The sequence below is a fragment of the Sciurus vulgaris genome, assembly GCF_902686455.1.
Source record: "Sciurus vulgaris genome assembly, chromosome: 2".
NCBI classification, from domain to species: domain Eukaryota; kingdom Metazoa; phylum Chordata; class Mammalia; order Rodentia; family Sciuridae; genus Sciurus; species Sciurus vulgaris.
The window spans coordinates 51,964,971-51,987,366 of record NC_136462.1 but is presented as its reverse complement, the minus strand read 5'-3'; the positions used below and the strand labels follow the sequence as shown (position 1 = coordinate 51,987,366).

Below are 22,396 nucleotides of genomic sequence, written 5' to 3'. Positions count from 1 at the left end.
GATAAATCCTGGAAAATCTAGAAACGAAAAAGCAAACAACTTTAAAGATCAGGTAACAAATTATTTCCCAAGTCGGGTGGGTTTGCAACTTTTTTACTTGAAACAAATTAAAAGAGGACCTAATTGGGTTGCTAACTGGTCTTAAAAGTAATTTTGGTGGGAGGGGGTACTGGGGATTGAACTCAGGGGTACTCGACCACTGAGCCACATCTTCAGCCCTGTTTTGTAGATACAGGGTCTCACTGAGTTGTTGGCACCTCGCTTTTGCCCAGGCTAGCTTTGAACTCAAGATCCTCCTGGCTCTGCCTCCTGAGTCTTTGGGATTACAAGTGTGCACCATGGTGCCTGGCAAAAGTATTTTAATGAGATTCACTACATATTTAAAAGAAATATATAATTTGGCATATCATTTGCAAGAAGTTAAAAATTTGGGTTTGGTTGCTTTAAATTTTTCTTGTACTTATGTTAACAAGGGTTCTTGGGGCTTACATCTATAAAAATGGAAAACAAATAGAATTGATGCTGACCCTTGATTCACTCCAGCATGACCCTGTATCATTCTAGTAATAAGTAATATTTACCCATAAAACATGAATTTAAAAAAAATGCAAAGTTGCACGCATAGATGTTACTGAGACGTATAATCAATAGTTTTATAGCTTTACTCAAAATTTATAGCATTTATGTCGCTTTCATCAACTATGTCTAAATAATTCAAATAAAAACAGGTTTTAAAACTTTTTTTTTTTTTTTTTTGGGTGGTACTGGGGATCAAACTCAGGGCCTTGTGCTTGCAAGGCAAGCACTCTACCAGCTGAGTTATCTCCCCAGCCCTTAAAACTTTCTGGTCATAGGGATATCTTTAAAATTCAATATATATATATACTCTTTGCTGTTTAAAAAATTATAAATACTAGGAAGGGATCAAAGACTTAAAATATTATATTAGAATATATTATGTAGAAGCAGTAAAATGCAAAGCTCACAGAGAAAAGATGCATTCTGTCATGTGAATTTTTAAAAGGATGATAGTGGGTATCAAATTATTTTGGTATTTGGATTTCATTAGACACATTTAAAACACTTAACTATTTTAAAAGTATCAGTTCTTATAACATAAAATTATGCAACTATTTGAAAATTTTTAGATGTCAACATAAAAAAGTAAAAGTTTTTCAAAGTTCTTCTGGGGATACATAGCAAAAAAGGAAGACTCAAGCAGACTCACTGAATATATGTAAAGGTGGTGTGACATACAAAGATCATGTCCCGAGTTCTGTTTTAGAAACTGGGTGTACCATTTATACTGGATATGTAGGTTTATGGCCTGGATTATGTCATGAGCATCTATGCAGAATCATCCAAAAAGCAGGAAAATGTATCAGTTTTAGAGAGGATATAGGGGAAGGCATCTCCAAGAAGATGATATATGACAATAAAGACCTAAAAGAGATAAAAGGGCCAAATACATAATTACCTGAAGAAAAGGTGTTCCAGGAAGATAAAGCAAGCATGAAAGTCCTGCAACTAGTACATGTCAATGTGTTATAGGAATCAGAAAACCAGTAAGGAGTAGGAGAGGAGTAAACAAGGAACAGTATTAAATAAGGTCAAAAGGTAGAAGTAGGTGGGGGCATGCCATCTGTAGAGGACCTAGCAGGCCATAAAAAGAACTTCAACATTTATTCTGAGAAGCACTGATAAGAGTTTTAAACAAAAGAGTGATAAGATCTCACTTATCTGTTGTGCTAAGACTGAATGAAGCAAGAGACCAATTAAAAAGCTATTCAAAATTCCAAGAGATCAGTGACGATCACCTGATTCCAGGTGGTAGAAGAAGAAAAATATGACAAGGTGACTGGATGTAGTTATAGTTGGAAGTAGAGCTAAAAGAATTGTGAAAGGATTAAATATATGGTATAAAAAAAAGATTCAAAAATAACTCAAGATTTTTAGTTGGAACAACTAGACGGATGGAGTAGCTATCTACTGACATAGGAACTGCCACAAAAAGAGCAAGTTCTGGGAGGAAGAGGAAGAGTTCAGTATTTGTTGAGATAACCATCACACATCTATGTGGAAGTACCAGAATAAAAACTTGAAGGTCAAAACTTAGGAGAGTGGTCTGAGGATATATATATACCTTAGTGGTAAAGTATTTATTTGCGTACTTATGTGAGAGGCATGGAGGAGGAACTTGGAAATATGTATAAATGATATGTGTAGTAATGAGGTTCTCTTTACAACCAAGAGAGTGGGTGTAAAAAAGAAACAAGTTTATAACTATGCCCTGGGTAGTTCAAAATGATGTCCATAGGATGAAGAAGAGGAATCAAGACAAAAGATCTAGAAAGGTTATACTAAAAAGCCAACCTAGATGTCTTTCAACAGATGAACAGATAAAGAATATGTGGTATATATACACAATGGAAAGAAGAATGACTTTATGACATTTGCTGGTAAACGGATGGATCTGGAGACTATTATTTAAGTGAAATAAGGTAATCCCAAAAAAAGATCAGATGTTTTCTCTGATACGTGGAAGCTAACCCACAATAAAGGGAGGGATAAGAAAAAAGAACAGAAGTTCAATGGAGCAGACAAAGGGGAATGAAGGGAAGGGAGTGGGGATAGGAAAAGGAAAGAGTGGAATGAATCCGACATAACTTTCCTATGTACATCATATGAATATACCACTGTGAATCTCACCATCATGTATATCCATAAGAAATTAATTTTTAAAAAAATAACTATGGGTAAATGGCAGACAGATCAGTAGAGGAAAGGGAGAGGGGGAGAAGGGGGAAAGGGAAAGAAGAGGTACTGGGGACCAAATTAGAACAAGATATATTCCATGATTTTATAATTATGTCAAAATAGATTATACTGTAATGTATAACTAAAAAGAAACAATAAATTAATTAATTAAAATAAAATAAATAAATAATAAAGGATATCCAAAGAGAGAAAACCAGGAGAGTATGGTGTTCTGGAAGTCATGTAAGAAAAGAATTTCAAGGAGTAAGAAAATATCAACTGTCAAATGCTGCTAACAGATCAATTAAGAAAGAACTACAGAATGTTTTGTAAGTAAGAAGTAGAATTTGAGTTTACAAAATAATTTAATGAAGCAAACTAGAGTATAGAAAATCTTACTAGGAAGAGCTAACGCTAGTACCCATACCTAGATCTTGATGCTATTTTCATTGTTCTTCCCTGCTACACATTAAAATGTGAAGTGTATAACACTTTATACATTTAAAAGGATTTCTACTTATCACATTTTTATGAGAAGAAAAAAGAATTTTAGGTTGTTAATTTCTAACTCTGACTACATGAGATAATGCTAAATCCATTAGTTCCATTAAAATACCTTCCTGATTCAAATATACTGGCTAACAGAGGATATAATCAAACTACTGTTCCTTTTAAAGAGAAGCTATGGTTAATATAAAAGACACATACTTGATTTATGTCAAGTGGTAACGCAGGTAATGCTTTGGATACTCAGCATAAAACACTTTAATGGAATATTATTGCTCCAAATATACCATACCAAAATTAAACTGAAAATAGAAAAAAGCTACTAAATCATGGCTGACAGAGAGCTAAATGCAGCAAGTTAAAATGCGTTTCTAATGCTCATCCAGTTCTGGCTGAACCCTTTGGGTTAGGTTGGGTCATTGTTAGTTTGGAATAATTCCAAATGATTCCCTTGAGTTCTACTGTTGAATTCAGTGGCTTTAGGAAATCTAGAGCAGGTCTCATGTTTAAAAAAAAAAAAAAATCATAGGGCCTTTCTTAGTTTCTTCTGGCTTTCACCTGGAATGATCTTTTCAAAAAGCAATTATGATCGAGTTAATATAATTACTTTGCTACATAAATAACCATACACAACTTTCTTGGTCTAAGATAGACCCTTAACTTGGTCTACCTATAGTATACCACACTGGCTTCTTATTCTCTTTGTTCTTCATTTAAATAGTCATGTTCCCTCTGCCTCAAATCTTTTCTCCTCCCCTTCTGTTAATTCCTACTGATCCTTCCTATAATTGCTTACAACTTAATTTTATGTCTCTCCCAGCCCTCTCTGCTACAGTCATTTAGAATGAAAGCTTCATGACAGAAGGGCCCTTGCTACAATCCTCAGTGTTAAGACAGTCAGTGCCTGGCACACAGGACACAGTAACATATTAGAATATATCTTCCAGAACTTAGTATTTCTTAAACACATCTTTGACCTATTAAATATCAGTGACACCAACTTATTAAGTAACCCTATTCTTCTCTTGGGTCTGAAGAAAGATCCCATACAGTTTTCTAAAACAAACTTCTAAGAGACATTGGTAAAAAGGTAGAAAACACTAGAATCTTTCAGATTTCACAAAAGCATTTCTCAATCAGAGCCCCTACCTTCTTTTTCCTTGCCATGGACTGCTATTAATTAACCCAAACATTCTCTCACATCACTTACCTTTTAAAAGACAATGCAAAATTGTCACAGGGTGGGGAGGTCGATATTTAATGAGAATTGAATTAGACCCAGGAATTCAACCAATTCTTTCTAGCTCTCACTGACATTATAACTACAGATGGTAATAAAATAGACATTTTTCTTTTCCATGGCTAGCCTGGTAAGGAACACCTTACAGAAAAGTTATCTACCAAAGAAATATCAGAGACTGATAAACCTGGTAAAATTAAAATAAGGCATATTTCCCATATGAAGAGTGCTGATTTATTTCAGCATACAACCAGCACATGCATAAAATACCAAAGATACTTCAAAGTCAAAGGTAATTAACTACACTTAGAAATACAGCCCATGCTCTTTTTTTCCTCCAAGTAATACCACAGCTTCAATGTTCTTGGGGAGTAGTGGTGAAGGCATTTATGTTCCTGGCTCTTTTACAGAAGATACATAATTTAGCAGTAATGTTAACAATCCATGTATTATCAATTAGTAATGTCATTTCACTCTGCTTTGTAGCCCTGGATGTTTTTAAATGCCCTAGGAGAGGTTTTGCTTTAAAAGTTAAAGAAAGGGTTGGGAGTGCAGATCAGCAGTAAAGTGCATAAAGACCCTGAGTTCAATCCCCAACATGACCAAAAAAAAGTAAAAAGAACAAGCAAACAAAATTCAAAGAACAACACATTTCTATTTCCACAATTATTTTTCCATAAATTCACTCCTCAACCTTTGTGTTTCTGTGAAATGAATACTTGCATATTATTTTTTTTAATTCCTTACATTTTCTTTTCCTCTCTCTTTTTCTTTTTTAACAGAACGCTTCATGAATTTGCTATCATCCTTGCAGAGGTCATGCTAATCTTCTCTGTATCATTCCAATTTTAGTATATATGCTGCAGAAGCTATCACCCCTTGTTTTTTCAATTTTAAAAGGACTCTGCCAAACACAGTCTTCATAAAAATTAGCCAAAACTTGAACCTAAGCAAAAGATCATACTAAGCATTTTTCAGCTTGAAACTTTCATTATTTTCTATTATTATCTATAAGATAAATTTACAGAATTTTGGCTGGTAGAGATAAAAATAATTTCTATCCAGTGGAAAAGATAACCCAAAACTTTCTTTTATGTTCTTGTAGGTTGCTAATTTATATCTAATATAATTTTAATGTTTCTTTATTCAATGACCTATAAATACTAAAAGGTTTATATTAATCTTTAACATTTTACTAGATCTCTCATTAAATAATGACATCACTGACACGTTTCTTTACATTTGCACAGAAATCATGATTTTGCCTTTATGAAAATTCCTATTTTAATAGTTTTGGAGGTTCCACCAAGCTGTCTAAAATGAATTAACTTGTCAGAGCCAATAAAACTACATTGCTCCCTTCACAAACTGGATATTCATTACAGAAATCTGAGCTCAGAATTGGTATCTCATTTACAAAAACCAAAACCTCAAAACTTAGAATTTTTGGTCTGGCTGGTAAAGGACTTTATTATTTTTTTTTAATTTATTTTTGTATTCTTAGTATACAACATGGTGCCAAATACCTAAAATGTGTTCAATAAATGTTAACCAATACATAGAGCTAGAATATATCAAATGTTCAATGGTAGCACCAACTGGAAAAGAGAAATAGTATAGTCAAATCCTAATAGTCTTTTTAACTCTATGGTCATCGGGAGGTAAGTGGTTAAGTTCTAGATGCTTTTTTTCTTTTTTTCTTCCCAGTGTTAGGGATAGAACTCAGGGCCTTGGCATGCCAGCAAGCATTCTACCACTGAGATACATTCCCAGCCTAGATGCTTTGAATAGGAAGACAGAGTTTTCTTCAGAAATGGTGGAAATTCTTATCATACAAAGAGATGGTTAGCAGATGCATGCTAGAACTGAAAACCTGCAGAGTAAATCTGAGCACCTTAAGAGCTGTAACACCTCCAACTCTTAGCAGGCACTATGAACCTACATGTCACAATGTCCCAAATACTGTAAAACTGGATACAATCTGAATTACTTTCACCAAAAATTTTCCAAAGACATTAAAAAATGTTTCCATGTGTATGTACCTCAATTCTATAATAACAATAAGTTAATAAATAGAAATTATTTTTATAATTCACCATGAAAGGTCAAATTTTCTTAGATGTATTTTATAAGCAAAGGATATACCATAATTGTTGAATACAACAAAATATTATTTGCAAAGCACCTGGAAAGCAAGAACAACATATAAATGCTAATAGGATCAAAGTAATGGGTGAGGGCTGGATGCTAGTCCTGCTTTTATTATAATCCAGCCTGAAAAAAATAAATCTGAACCTGTACATGAGGATTATGTAAAGCTACCTACACTTAAATACTGTTTGCTACCACAAAGTCCTAATGGGCATATACTTGCTTCATACTGCCAACAGTATAAACCTACCTGGTAAACTGCACCCACACTTCTGCATGGTAGAAGGGCTAATTACTATCTAAGCATTTCCCCCTTTGCTTTTAATTCAGGCCAGAGTTCATTATCACCACTCAGTACATTTCCAAATTCATTCTCTCTCCATACAGAATTGGGCTAAGCATGGAAGGTCAATTTAATACTTTAGAACCTGGTACACCAGTGAAATGACAGTCACTCCACTAAGTGTTTTAGAAAGCCATGACTTGGTATTTGCCTTAAGGGAAGCAATGTCTACTTTTGAGAATCATGAAATTAGAAAATCCGAAATTCTGAATGCACGAGGAAAACATTTTTGTCTTTAAAATGCACTACTACCTTACGCTTCTAGGAATTTAATGTATGAAGAAATATATTCTAAGTGCAGTCTTTTAAAATTGATTTTTCTTTATTATTTTACAATTTATTCTTGGTTATTTTCCATAAAAGACTCAAGGGACTAGTCTGTATCAATAGTAAAGAAGGCCATGGTTAGTAAGCATGACAGGTAATCACGAACTCATGTACAGTCTGAATTTGTCTTAACCTCACAAAATAATTTATTATAAAAATGATAGTATAATTATTACCTAAGTTCACATTCGAACAGGAGAGATGCACCCAAACTTTAAAGATAGATTTTTTTGTTCCTTGAAGTGATTCCACGTTTGAAATAGCACCCAGAGAAGGAACTAACCAAATTTTATAAGGGAAATCTCTTGTATTAAGGCAAGACATCTTTTGCTGGGAGTGGGGAGGCGCTTTAGATTCACCTCAAGAACTGTAAAATGAGTATGATGACTCACTGACACTTCACACATGTGAAACGTCCATATTACAAAAAAGAATGGAAAAGGAATGCCTCATAAGCGAGTGGACAACCCTGACAAGCAAATGCCTGGAGGGAACACCCCCAAAGAACTCAATTAAAAGCAATTACCCGACCTGAAAATGAGCTTTTGTTTTAGAAACTGTCTACATGCCAGCGGGACTTTCTCTTGCCCAAATCCCGCCTGAGGACAACAAATTGGTCAACGGCGGAAGTTGTCTGACGAAATGACTGCAACATGAAATCCAGTTTTATGATCATAACAAAACCTTCCTTCCGGGACTCGGCCAAAAAAAAAAAAAAAAACTTGAGAAAACGTCCTTCAGGATGCAACAGGCAATTATGAGTGCCCTGTCGCCAGCCAGAGACACTGCGCGGCCTCGGGACCCGAGTGCTGGGAGGACGAGCTGCTCCCCGTTAGAACTTCGGGGGACCGGCCCCAGCATCCCGCCCGCCGCCCGGCCCAGCCGGGCCACCGGCCCCTCCCAGGGCCCTGGCGGCCGCCCCCGCCCCAGCACTGACCTTCCGCAGGGCCGAGACAAGCAGTCCCCGCCATTTCGGACTGTTCTCTTCGCTGAAGAACTCGTACGGCTGCGGCGCCTGCTGCATGGCCCCGGCGGCAGAGCCTCCGCATCGGGGGCGGCCCGCGGGCCGACCCGGGCCGCGCGGGTGGCCTGACAGGCAGAGCGCGGGCCGCCTCGCCTCACCGGCGGCCGCCGCCTCCCGCCCGGGCCGCGACTACGGCCGAGGCGGCTCGGGGGCGGCGCCGGCGGGCGGGCGGCGGCCCCGGGGACGGCTTCCTCGGCCCGGCTGGCCCTCGCCTCGCGCAGCGCCCACTGAAGAAGCGCGGTGGCCGCGAACTCTGGCCACCCCAGGCAGCGACCTCCTTTCTCGCGGCGCTGGCCCGCTTCTCCGGTGGCTCCTCCTTTGTTTGAGTTCGCAGCCCGGCGAGGGTACAGCTGGCTTCGCCTCCGCCCTGACTCCCGCTACTGCCGCGGCGGGCTGAGAGCGGCGGCAGCAGCAAGTCTCCTCATCGCCTCATCCCCGCCCTCCCGACAGGCAACGCCGCCGGGCCCGGCCCGTTCGAGTCACCTCCAGAGGGCTCAGGGGACCGACGGGGCGTGCGCGGCGGGCGAGCGAGCCCCACTCGGGTGTGCACAGAGCTGGCCGCCGCCGCCGCCCCTTCAGCAGCCGCGCAGAGCGCCGCGGGGCCGCAGCTGAGCTCCGGGTCGCAACAGCCGCGGCTCGGCCCGCCCCCTCGGCCCGGCGCTCATTATCCGGAGCTGCCTGAGAGGCCCCGCACGGAGCATGCGCGCCGCGGAGCGGGCCAAGGCGCCGGCCAGGCGCGGGGGTGCGGGGGTCCTGGAGTCTGCCTCCCCAGGGAACTTTGCAGGGGGCCTGTTCCAGACTTACTTCCTAATTTATTGACTGCTTTTTTACGCATACACTCCTTCCTCTAGACCTTCCCAAGACAATCTCGAGTCAGTGCCACCCTTGATGAGCCCCCAGCCGCAGGACTGCAGTCGTGGGAGGCAGTATAGGGATATGGAGAGAAACTGACAGATATTTAGCGTATTTGTGCTCTACCAGGCTCCTTAGTATTCAGCAGACAAGAATTATTCCGTAGAGTGGTGTTTTGGGGCGTAGAAATCTCAGCACACGGTTGTGGGGCCAGAAAAGGAGGTACAAGTGACGTTAATCAAACTGGAATTTAAAGGTCCTTCACTTAACCAGGCCCACGTGTGTTAGCAAAATCATATCGTTTTTGTAGAACTTTCAGATGATTTAGCTCGTTTTCTTGATCGTATCCTTTCATCATATATGCCCTTCGAGTGAAATCATATTCATTAGCAACCCAGAAAAAAAAAAAATTCCCCGACCTGTAGGCATCTCTAAGTTGAAGAGACATAAACTCTAGAACCTTTATCATTAGAAGAAATTTCGTCCCACTAAAGATGCTGAGTACATGACTTTTAACAGGTTGTAAAGCATAAAATTCATGTACTACCTTTACCCAGCCACCAGCAGCAAGGGAAAGGAAGAAGGAGGTGAAAAAATAAGCTTGTGGACAACTTCACTTCCAGAATCAGTAGTTGAGAAATTATCCTTCCCACAACAGGCACCATTTCATGATCCTGGCAAAATGCGACAGGCACAGTTGGAAAACTCGTTTTTCTAATTCAAGTATCCACTGAGTCAAGAATGCCCTGCAATAAATTCCATGTACTTGGAATAAAGATGGGGTAGTGCAATGCTTGTATTTTCTCCAACTAATCTTTCAGTCCATAAGGGTAAAGACTTTGACTTATATGAAAGGGTTCTTTTCTCCCCTGTTCCCAGACCCAAGCCATAACTACTAAACTGTCAAATTGCTAGACTGGGACTGTACTTTCTCATAGGAGAATAATGCTGGTGGTGGGAAGTTTTACTCTTGGCCAGGGATATTGGAAGTCTCCTCTGGGCCAAATCTGGCCTGAAAACATTTTGTTTAGTCAGGGCTGTATTTAAATTTTTAAAATTGTTACCATTTTAAAATTCAAGAGATTACATATAAAAATCTACATTTCCAGATTCTCTTGACAAAAGTCTGGAAATGCTGCATTTGTGCAAGGGAGTAATCAGCCGGCCCTGGGTAGTGGCTGCCCTCTTTAGAAAAGTATGCCATTCCATTTCCAGTTGGCTATACTCTGCACCTGGCACTCTTCCCCTTTTATGTAACCTGCCTAGTCTCTACAGGCATCTGAGCTGTGATCTCTGGGCTAGGCAAACAGAAATGTGATCTTAGTGCTTGTGGAAGATAATCTAAGAATGACACCAGTAAAAATTTTCCAAGCCAGCCAAGTGGGCCATCTAGAAAAAAACAGTTGGATCCATAATCTACACATTACACTACCATAAATTCCTGATATATCAAAAATTTACATGTAAAATATAAAACATATTTGTAACTTCAGATATAAGGGGTTTTTTTTAACTTTTTTGTTTCATTTTGTTTTGTTGTGATGCTGGGGTACCACAAAACCCAGGGCTTTAAGCATGCTAGGCAACTGCTCTACCACTCGGTTACATCTCCAACCCTGCAATTCATTTTTTTAACTCACTCTTTAATTAATTTCCCTAACATAGAAAAGTATTCCTACAAATTAGTAAGACCAAAACGCAATAAGGAAAAAAGGGGTGTGAAAAGATCACACACAGAAAAGGAAATCTAAATGTCTCTTAAACATATTAAAGATGCTCAACTTTGCTCATATTAAGAAAAAATGCAAATTTAAATTATACTGTTATTATTTTTTCATCTATTAGAATAGCACAGTTCAAAAAGGTTGATTACCCACTATGATAGTAAAGATATGTGGAAATAGGAACTCTATTATTTATAGGAGTATAAATTGGTCATTGATAATACTTATTAAAGCTTCAAGGAGGCAGGAGGGATGGTGTGCACCTGCAGTCCCAGTTACTTAGCAGAGGGAGGATCACTTGAGCCCAAGAGTTGGAGAACAGTCTGGAAAACATAGTAAGACCTTCACTTCAAAAAAGAAACTAAACTAAGGAAAAAAAGAAAACCACAAAGTTTGAAAGGTACATATCCTTTGACCTAGGAAATTCTAGGATTGTGTCCCAGAGGTATACTTGTTCATATGAAATCACTTAGAGACAAGGTTATTCATTGTACTGATGTTCATTATGACAAAAACAAAACAAACACACCTTAGACACAATGAATTTAAATAATCAGAAGGAGTAGGATACTGGTTCAATAACTAATAGTAAATCCATATAATGGAACCTATAAAGTCAAGACCAAGACTCTGTGGAACATTCCTCAAGATACACTGCAAAGTAAAAAGAGCAGAATGTTTAACATAACACACAGAATATGATACCACTTGTATTTTTAAAGTATATACTATTTTATGTATGTAAATATAATTTCTTTGCAAGACTACACAATATTCTTGTAACAGGGATGAAAACTGAGTGGCTGAAGGACAGGGGGACTTTTCACTGTGTATCTTTTTGTAACTTGAATTTTCAACCAGATAAATGTGGAATTTGTTCAAAACACTGATTAATTAAAAGTCATTTTTAATAAAAAAATTTCCAGCCTGATTATAAACTTTTGCTCAAGTGTCAAAAAAATGGAAATATTAAGCACTATGAGGGAGGGTGTACATGCATACAACAAAAATTCAGTCATAAATTTGAGCTGAAATTAATACACTAATTACTACATTAATAATTTGGTAGCAGTATTTTTGTTTGCCCTTTTCAAATTTAAAATGGCTTTGGGAGAGAATATGAATGACCCAAGCACATCTTTGATTTTAAAAGGCAGATAAAATTTTACCACTAACATTCTCCCACTGAAAAATATTTTCTAAAACCATTTGTTCAACATTTCTCCCATTTGCTATTTCATACTTCCTTAATTTATTTACAGCTACAAGTGTTGCCAATCAATAGCAAATTAAAGCAACACCACAGGAAACAATAAATGTTGTTACTCACTTTCATAGTTGTCTGCCATAGATGGGCTCTGGTCCTTTTATAGTCCACCTGCCTGAAAGAAGTGGGAGCAGTCACAGGGAGATGATCTTTTGACCTACGACCCTTGTAAGAGGCTTTTACCCGAAAATCCCATGCCCTGCAAAAGACTACCAAAGACGTCTTCCCAAAAGGAACTATAATTTTTAATGAAATTGGAAAAGACTCATTGTGTCCCTACAGAAAAAGCATTATGCATTAATGTTACATACAATCTGCTATTAAACTGAACTAATTTTCCTGTTGCTCTGGAGTATGAAAATGACACTGAGGTCATCTGGATCTTGCCACCACTACCAGATAGTCATTTTTTGTAAGTAGCTGTCCCAGATACCAAGTCCTATAGTAAAAGTGAAAGGCACCATTCAGGTTCTTATAATTTGTATTATTGCAATAAAATCCTTCCAAGTCCTGGTAATTATCAAGTTGAGGTATCAACAATGAATATATTCATCATTGTTCAGTATAGCTTCCAGACAGGGTTTGGTTTGTTAGCAATTGCATACGTATGTTGAAACTGATTACAGAAAAGGAAGTTAGTAAAGAGAAGATAAATAAAACAAATATTGATTTATTTGTCCCAAAGTGCTAGCGCATATAGTAATTTACCTACATTGTTTACTATTTGTGACTAATTAGTAGGTGTGATGGATATAGCATGTGGCAGGCAACATACATTCTACCCTTCAATTATCGCAGATAGGAAAGCTAAAAGTTAGATTCCCTTGCAGCTAGGATTCTGGAAGTGATTTAGGATGGCCTTATCAGATACACTGAGGGAGATCTAAGAAGGCAGAAGTGAGGTGGAAGCTGCAAATCGACTGCAGGCAAGCATCATTCAGTCACTAATTTTGTGCAGCAGCAGCAGCAATGGCTAGACTCACTGTCTGGCATTATTATCCTGTTGGTGGATCATAGTTATTTTGGAATTGCTCTGTTGGTGGCCTGGTTTGTGGTGTGGTTTTAGAGCTTGTACCAGAAAGTCCAACATATCTAGTCTACTTCATCAGCTTTCTAATGATTTTGTATGCCTTAGAATAAACATAATCTCATTTATCTAGCTAGAATAGATTCTATTCCCAACAATTGAACTCAAAATAAAATGCCAAAAGACACAAACTTCCTCCATAAGGGTAGAAAAGATGGTATATGTTCAATGGAATATTACTCAGCTATAAAGAATAATAAAATTATGGCATTTGCAGGCAAATGTATGAAATTAGAGAATATCATGATAAGTGAGATAAACCAATCTCAAAAATCCAAAAGGTGAATGATCTCACTGATAAACAGATGATGACACATAATGGGGGGTGGGAGGGGGACAAGAATGGAGGAAGGAGGGACTGTATAGAGGGAAAAGAGGGGTGGGAGGGGTGGGGGGGAAGGAAAAAAAAAAAAAAGATGGTATATGTTAGTTATACTACTAGCCCAAGGTGAAGTGTTATTTTATTTGATAATTATGATAGTCTACTCTACTCATGGACACTCAAACTTCTGTGGTTTTTTTGTTTGTTTTTGTTGTTATTGTTGTTTGGGGGACAGGAGTCTTGCTATGTTGTCCAGACAAGTATCATACCCCTGGGCTCATGCGATCCTCCACATTCAGCCTCCTGAGTAGCTGGGATTGCAGGCGTGGGCTACCATACTTGGCCAAACTTCAGTTTTTTGGCCAAATTCACATATACCCTCTACTTAGGCAAAGACGGTATGATCCTTTGGTGTGATCCATTGATGTGATTCTTCTAAAAATTCTTGTTGATACTCCTGAAAGCTGAATAATTTGGATTAATCCTCTTGATTCCTTTCAACCCGGTGGTTCTCACCTTATATATTCTTAGAATAAATGCCGTCAATATATACTCCTTCCACTATCCTCTCAATTGAAAATGCTGGTGGATACTTGACCTCAATGTCATATCAACCTTGCTAAAATAACAAAGCATTTAATACTTCCCTATAAAACTTACCAAGTAATTTTGGAGAGAAATCTAAATTCAAGGTGTGTTTAAAAATTCACTACCAACCACAAAATTCTAACATGCAAAAATAAAACAATACATATCCCTAAATCTCAAAGCACCATCTTGAATATCAGAAAACAATTGCTCTATGACATTACCAACATACTTGGTTACCAGTATTTATTTATTTGTGATGCTGAGGATTAAACCCAGGGCATCCAAATGCTAGGCATATGCTCTACCACTGAGGTACATCTCCATCTGGTTGACTCCTGATATTTATAAGGATCCAAGCAATTAGAACTTTATACATGTCCTAGCTAGTATGACTGATCAAGAATCTAAGAAAAAGTTAGGCAATCAAAGCTTGAAGGAATTAGGCATTCTTGGAAACAGCAATTTGATATGCAGCCAGTATAGCTTGGGAAACTTGTCCCCAATTCTTCAAAATACTCAAAAAATATCCTTGCTCATAAACTGATGGCACTAAAAGACATCTCAGTGGACAAATTTTAAGTAAAATTATGTCTGAAAGGCTTTGGAAAAGACAACACTGTTTTAGCCCTTTCATTTTACTCTAGCAGTTTCAAAGGAACAAAGTTAAAAGAAGTGATTCTAAAGATAGTTTTAAGCAAAACTTGGCTGAAATTCAAGATTCTCTAGTGAGCAACATTACTTTGTTACCATTGGCCCTCAGGGCTTTCCCTAAATTTAAAGTGGGGTTCCCTGGGCAACCCAAGGCATGCCATTATATACCTCCCTTGTCACATGTAGAAGGTAAAAATTTCATTTATCCAAGAAGCAAAAGAATCCTAACAAGATAACTTTGATGTGAGACCCTTCCATTAGCAGACAATAATAACACTTCGCAAAAACAAAACAACAACAAAAAACATGATCCACTCTAGGATTTGAGGTCAGATAAGTATAGAGTTGGTTGGTATCACCATTCTTTCCTTCAGGGCTTTGGGTTTTATGTCTGTTCTTTAATGGGTACAAACTATTTGAAAACATTTCTAGGCATCTTTCTCTTTCCCAACCACTTTGCCCTGTTCTTGCACCCACCCTTCCATCTCAAATTTTAATGAAGAGATTTAAAAAACAATCCTGAGAGTGCAGAACAAAAACTTAGCAACTGACTTCACAATGGCTTCTCAATATTGTCCACAATATGTTTAGATAATAAATGGTGTATACTCAGAAAGATGAGGAAACATCTTACCAAAGAAGTCTAGACATAGATCAAGGGTCCAGGAGGGCAGAGCTAGCTCTTAAACAACATAGACACCATCTCTCCCAGGTTCACAGGGATAGCTCATGGGCATAGCCATCAGAGTTGGACAGCCTCCAAATGCAGGCCCAACAAACTCCCATATGCCTGGACCTAGCAATATATATCACTCTCACCACCATCCTTTGAAGAAAGTTCTAAGAGTTAAGGTTATCCCATAGCTAGTAGGCAGACTTCCAAATGACCTTAGGGGGGTGAAACTCTGCCAACAACAATGGCAACTCCCCATGCAGTGTAAACTTTGAGAGGATCAAGGGAAGGACTTTGATATACATATATATGTACAGATAAAAGAGTTAAGTTACATAACATGAAACACCAAAAATGCACTTGCCAGTATACTGAGTTCCCCACAGACTAAACATAATGAAGCTAAAACCAAAAATGCTTCACTTTTAACCTAAAATATAAACTTCTCTGCTTCATTTTTGTTATATACAAATAGGTAGTTTTTAATTTTCTTGAAGACTGGATTATCTAAAGTTTTGACAGTTTAAGTTTTACACACAGAATATTTATTTGAGTAAAAGTTTTTATGGAACTAAAAAATATGTTCTCCACAACACCAACACTCATTAAAATATTTTAATGCTAATATATATTTTCTTCTCTCAGACACAAAACTCTTAAATATTATATCCGTATTTAACAATAAAACCCTACTGACATAATATCAAGTGTTCTACAAACAGAATAACCTACATGTTCAAAATTTTTTTCAACAAATTTCTCACTTACATTTTTTGGGGTAATAATACAGACCCCAATGGAATGAGGATTGCTTCAATTTAGGACAGTTACTTTTGTAATTTTAGTCTTTTCCACAGCTTAGTGTATATGCAATCTTACTGCTGATGAAATAGAAAATTGCAATATTTTCCAGGTCTTAGTAGTCTTGTAACAGAACAGAAAAGTATCCTGTGTGCTTCATTTCTTGAAGGAATCAATTGTTATGATGAACCATTGGGGCTTGTTTCTTCTGTCGGTGATTTCTGAATGCTTTTGATATGCTCATCACTGCTGAATAACTAACTGCATAATCTATTTACCTGGATTAGCTACTTCTTGAACTGGAGCTGATGATGAATATTCTTTCAAATTAATAGATGAGGTAGTTCAATCAATGTAATCACCAACAACTGAAGTGAAGGGAAAAGGAAGAAAACAGAAAAGTTTTTCCTATCAACCAACATACACATCCTTTCCACTCATCCAGAAAACAGCTTTGGAGAGGTAAGAAAAATGAAGACTGGAAAATTAGTCCTGAGGGAGCATGTGTGAGAGAATGAATTGAAAATGTCTCACCTAAACCGGGTTCTGTTTCACCAGTCAGGTTGCCACATTTTCATTTATATTTCTATTTACCAACAACACTCTCAACTATAAGAAACATTCAGATTAACCACGCAGGTATATACAGTATACAGGATGGCATTGGGCACCAGTTTAACATACTCATAAAGTACACATGAATGTAAGGCACTTTCGCGGTTTACAAAAGTGAATGCCTCAAAGTTAGATATTCACCAAAAATGCATAAATGTCCTCATAAAAGTTTATAGGAGCCCTGAAAAAACAAATAGGGATGAATCATGAGTGATCTTGGTCAACATTTTGAAAATATTAGGACAGAGATATGAGATAAATAATTGTTTAAAATTACCAAGTTCTATACATCAGTGTTAGGATTCTAAAACTGCTCTTATAAAAAACTATCAGTTCTAGGTGCTTTTAGTTTCTCAACCACAGAAGACTGTAGCAATAATCACATATAATATACAGCTGTGTGAATTTAGTGATACCACATCACATGTTATAAAGAGATTTATAAAGAGGCTGGATATAATAAAAGCTTTCTTTTAAACTTAGAAATGTGAAATATCATGTATTTGCATAAAATCAAAAATTTTTAATTTTCAAATACAAAATTGTTGCTCTAACTTATGACAGTTTTTCTGACTCTTCAAAATTAAAATAACGTTTGCAACCTACAATACACTGTAATATATTTTCCTTCTAGGGGAGACAAAATAGCTTATCAAAGCCAAAAAATTGATTTGAAGGGTAATCAACTTTTTATGCTATCTTTACCAAAAGTTTTTTGAGATGAGCTTTCACTATGTTGCCCAGGCTAGTGACAACTTACCAGCCTGGGCTCAAGCGATCCTCTCCATCTCACCATCCTCAGTAGCTGGGAACTACAGCTCCTCCCCAAAATTCTAAAAGAGCCAAGTCTTCTCTTGATCCTGGTTGGTAAGGATAGATCATTAACAAAGTCAGGGAGTCAAGTCAGATAAAACTTCACCTTGCTTCTTCATTCACAAATAAGAGCATGGAATTTAGTTTTTTAAATTCTTATTTCTATGTTATATTATTTTGATGATTCAGTGGGTTTTTAATCAAAAAGTGAGACTCTAAGACCATTTCTTTCTCTCTGTTCTTTCTCTCTCAGTACTAGAATTGAACCTAGGGGTGCTCTACCACTGAGCTACCTCCCCAGCACTTCTTATTTTTAACTTATTTAGCTTTTCTTTGAATCAGGATCTTGCTAAGTTTCCCAGGCTTGTCTCAAACTTGCAATCCTCCTGCTTCCACCTCTCCAGTCACAGGGATCACAGGCACATGCTACCATGCCCAGTTTAAAATCTTTTTCTTAAATTATAATTGAAGAACACAATCAATACATTCTGTTGCTGATGTGGAGGTTAAATGCATACCCAACTCCTTTCATTATTTACAATTCAAACCTTTGCTGCACTTCATCTGCAATCATTCCAGAAATTGCAAGGGAAGAAGTGGCAGCAGGGGAAGGTGCATTTCTCACATGAAGAATGCGACTTCCAATATCCCCAACTCCTCCATCAAATACAAAATCATCTACCAGATTTCCATCTCTATCCAGGGCTTGGGCTCTTACTCCAGCTGGACCTCTGCAAAAGCAAAAAAGTAGTAATCAGCTGACTCATAGAGATAGGACACCTTCTAAGTTAGTGGTTTTCAAAGTATTCCTAAAGCAATAAAGTCTTTATTCTTCTAAATGTCCAATTATATGGAAATTCAATAGGTTTATGTTTAGCCAAAGGCTGTCACCAAGAATCTAGCAAACCCATGTCCCAGCCAAGAGCACAATGCCTATTATATAACAGTACAACAAATGCTTATCAAATATATGCTCAAATAAGTAAGTTACTTATAAACATCGGTTCTTTTCAAAAGTAGCAGGTAAATTCACATTTAATTAGAATAGATATATTTTTATTTAAATTTATAAAATGAATTTGTTATAAAAACCAATCAATGACAACAATAAGGCTCTTTTTGTTAATATAAAGCAATGAAAACAGGAATTATGTGTTTCACTTGCATTCCTTATCCTTTTTTTCTGTATTGTCTTGATAGAACACTATTACAATTTATGAAGAAAAAATTAAATGGTAACAAATTCTCATTTGTAGTCTTTATTTTTAACAATTTAACCTTTAATATCAAGATAACTAATTAACTAAAGAAATGGTAGAAAAAGCAAAACATGAATTAATTGAGCAGCATGTTAATACAGTAGTCTTTACTACCTAAAATTCTGTTTTATAACATTTGAGTTCACAGATTTCTGTGTTTTTTTAAAATAGTTAAAATTTACAGATGAAATCTGAATGGAATGTTTTTAGAGTCATAAAGCACTAAAAGCAGTCTTTGAAACTGCTCAAAGAAACTCAGTGTGAAAAGGCTATCTTACATCACCAAGACTCAAGAAATTAGGCAACAATGTGAAATATTTTTTACTGATTCTGGGAAAACTCAGATAAGTATTTGAGGAAGATAAAAAGGATGATGCGAGAGTTAGACCTCAACCTGACTGAAGAGAGATAATGACAATAATAGCTATTATTTACTAAGTCTTTATCTTGTGCTAGAAGTTATCTCATTTATCCTTACAACTCTAAGCTGATGTAGTCTACATTTAACAGCTAAGAAACAAAGAAATTAAGTTCCTTGCCTGAAGTTACACAGCTATGCTGTTCATTTATGGAGAAGTATATAATTACAAGGAGTGTAAAAGATACTAAAATAAAAGTAAGTAATCTGCCCTATGGAATCCTTCAGAGAATTTGGATAGGAAATTTTTGAGCCAGAAAAATTTCCAAATAAGAATCTGATATATAAGAACACAAAAAGAATGGCACTGAACACTGACATTTCTAAAGGCAAGGATACCTATCAGTCTATTGGTCAGTTTGTGGTTCATCCTGCAAGTCTTTATTTACGGCTCATCTCAACTCAGCAAACCAACACTTCTCAGCTGCGTGTGGTGGCAAATGCCTAAAATCCCAACTACTCAGGAGACTGAGGCAGGAGGACAAGTTCAAGGCAAGTCAGGGCAATTTAGAGAGACCCTGTCTCAAACTAAAATTCTTAAAAAAAAAAAAAAAAAAGCGGGGTGGGTATTGCTCAGTGGTAGACCACTTGCCTAGCATATGTGAGGTCCTGGGTTCCATCCTCAGTAACACACACACGCACACCAGTGCTTCTCCCCTCTTTTCTTAGAAAATATTGATGATGCTATTGAGAATATCTCCATGTTTGAATATCTCTGGTCCTCTCCTTGTGTCTGGCAGAAGATCAACATGTTGGGTACACACAGCAATGTGACCAGATGCTGAGGTTCAGTGTTAATGTACAATAACTTTCTTCTGTAGAGAGTGTCAATCAGTACATTCCTCTTGCTCCTTATAAGCATGTAGACGTTAATACTGATTAACCACAGTTAAAAATGTGTCCACATTTATTTGTCTTATAAACATGTATTGTGTCCTCAATGTCCCCTACCCTCTTGCCTAAGTGTTCAAAATCTATAATTCAAACTGCAAATAAAATAAAATGATGTTTTCTTCTCTCTCCTCTTTTTGCAGTACTGGGGACTGAGTCCAGTAGTGCTCTACCATTGAGCTATATCCACAGCCATTTTTATTTTGAAACAGGGTCTTGCTAATTTGCCTATCTGGCCTCAAACTTTTTTTTCTCTTGCCTCCGTCTCTTGAAATGCTGGGATGAAAGTCAAGCACCACCACACTCAGCTAAAACACTGCTTTTCTTAAGATCTGACTTCAGTTTCAACACTTAAAGCAACTTCAGGGGTTTTCTTTGCAGAATTATACATAGGCTTTCCCCTCTGAACAGTTTGGTTTGAGATAAGTATTATAACTTGAAATCCATAAATGTCTTGAGGACATGCACAATGTCTTGTACAATACCTCACCTCTCCTCCATGACCAGATTGTGTCTTGCATATAGTAGGTATTCAACTAAATTATTTAGTTAAACTAAAAGTTTTAACTTCTAATTCTTTTAACACTATTTTAACTGAAAAACCAAATGATTCAACAAATTAATCTGTAAATTCAGCTACACTTAACTTGCTGCTATCTGTAACTATGTATTTTGCTATATTTGCAGCTAAATTTAATGGGAAGGTATATCCTAGATAATTATGTCCATAAACAAGAACAGGGGAATCTGTAATTATATTCATTTATCTGAAAAATCCTTTATTACATTATTTTCACATGTCTGGGTGGGGGAAACAGCTATGAAAGGTAAAGTGATATCTATGGCCAGTCCAAATAGAACAATCTAGAGTTTTATAAAGCTCATGATGGAATCTACTGCTTATCTAAAAATACAAGTCCACATTAGCACATTTAAGTTCGAAGTGATGGTAGGGGGGGAAGTAAACAATTCCAAAGTAATTTCCATACATGTAGGAGTGGCATTTGTGTGTTTTACCATAAATGTTCATTTTATTATTTTTTTCTTTTTTTATTGGTACATTATATTTAATAGTGGAATTCATTATGCCAAGATGCACATACACATAATTTGATCAATCTCATTCCCCAGTACTTTCTCTTTTCTTCCCTTCCTCCCTCTCCTTAATTGCTTGCGCTACTCTACCGATCTCTTCTATTATTATCATTTTAATAAGTGTATTACAATTATATATGTAGGCAGGATTCATTATGGTATATTTGTACCTGGACATAGCACAATTTGGTAGATTTCATTCCCCAGTACTTCTCCATGCCCTCCCTTCCTTCCCTCCATCTTGATCAAGGAGTACATTTTTGTTCCTAATCTTTAACCTAACTGGATTGTGACAAGAGAACATTGCTTTTCTATGCACATTTTTTTAAGGGCTAAGGATTGAACCCAGAGCCTTGTATATGCTAGATAAGCACTATACCACTGAGCAACCTCAGCCCTCTAAACCCAATTTTTGAATTTTGTTGAGAATCTAGTGTAGGGCTTAGAACATTTGGAATATTCTATGTTCTATATTCAAATCTTCTAATATTTAATGATTAATTATTCTTTTATTAACTGACACATCTTAAAATTAGCCAGTACAACAGTTGATTTCTGCTTGCAATTATGTCAGTTTTTTCCTCTGAATTTCATAGCTACACTGTTATATGCATGAGTTCATTTCTTTTTTTTCTTTAAATATTTTTTAGTTGTTGATGAACCTTTTTATGTATATGCAGTGCCAAGAATCGAACCCAGTGCCTCACACGTGCCAGACAAGCATTCTGCCACTGAGCCTCAACCCCAGTCGACAAGTTCATTTCTAATAATATTATTTCTGATATATTTTCTTTATATCATTAATATTTTTAATTCCTCATTCCTAATAATATTTTTGCCTTAAAGTATATTTTATCTTATCTGAAACAAATGTAGCATCCATCTTTCAATAAGCATTTCCCTAGCACATCTATTAAATAATAAAATCAATAGACATTTCTATAGCTTTAAGTTCTGCTTGTTTTATTCATCTTGCAACCCAGTTAAA

The 22,396-nt window shown here is 37.0% G+C and overlaps 2 protein-coding genes and 1 long non-coding RNA gene across 3 annotated transcripts in view; 1 reads left to right on the top strand and 2 right to left on the bottom strand.

Moving 5' to 3' along the window:
• The window catches only part of SOS2 (SOS Ras/Rho guanine nucleotide exchange factor 2), a 103,303-nt gene extending 93,773 nt beyond the window's left edge, over positions 1-9,530 (bottom strand). Inside the window, exon 1 of the mRNA XM_079118862.1 lies at positions 8,263-9,530. Within this exon, the coding sequence (XP_078974988.1) occupies positions 8,263-8,349 (87 nt within the window). The 5' untranslated portion in view covers positions 8,350-9,530. The remainder of the gene's footprint in view (positions 1-8,262) is intronic.
• The window catches only part of LOC306648876, a 603,819-nt gene that overhangs the window by 271,182 nt on the left and 310,241 nt on the right, over positions 1-22,396 (top strand). The window lies entirely within an intron of this gene.
• Positions 17,644-22,396, bottom strand: part of L2HGDH (L-2-hydroxyglutarate dehydrogenase) — a 46,635-nt gene continuing 41,882 nt past the window's right edge. The window contains exon 10 of the mRNA XM_079119176.1: positions 17,644-18,476. Within this exon, the coding sequence (XP_078975302.1) occupies positions 18,281-18,476 (196 nt within the window). The 3' untranslated portion in view covers positions 17,644-18,280. The remainder of the gene's footprint in view (positions 18,477-22,396) is intronic.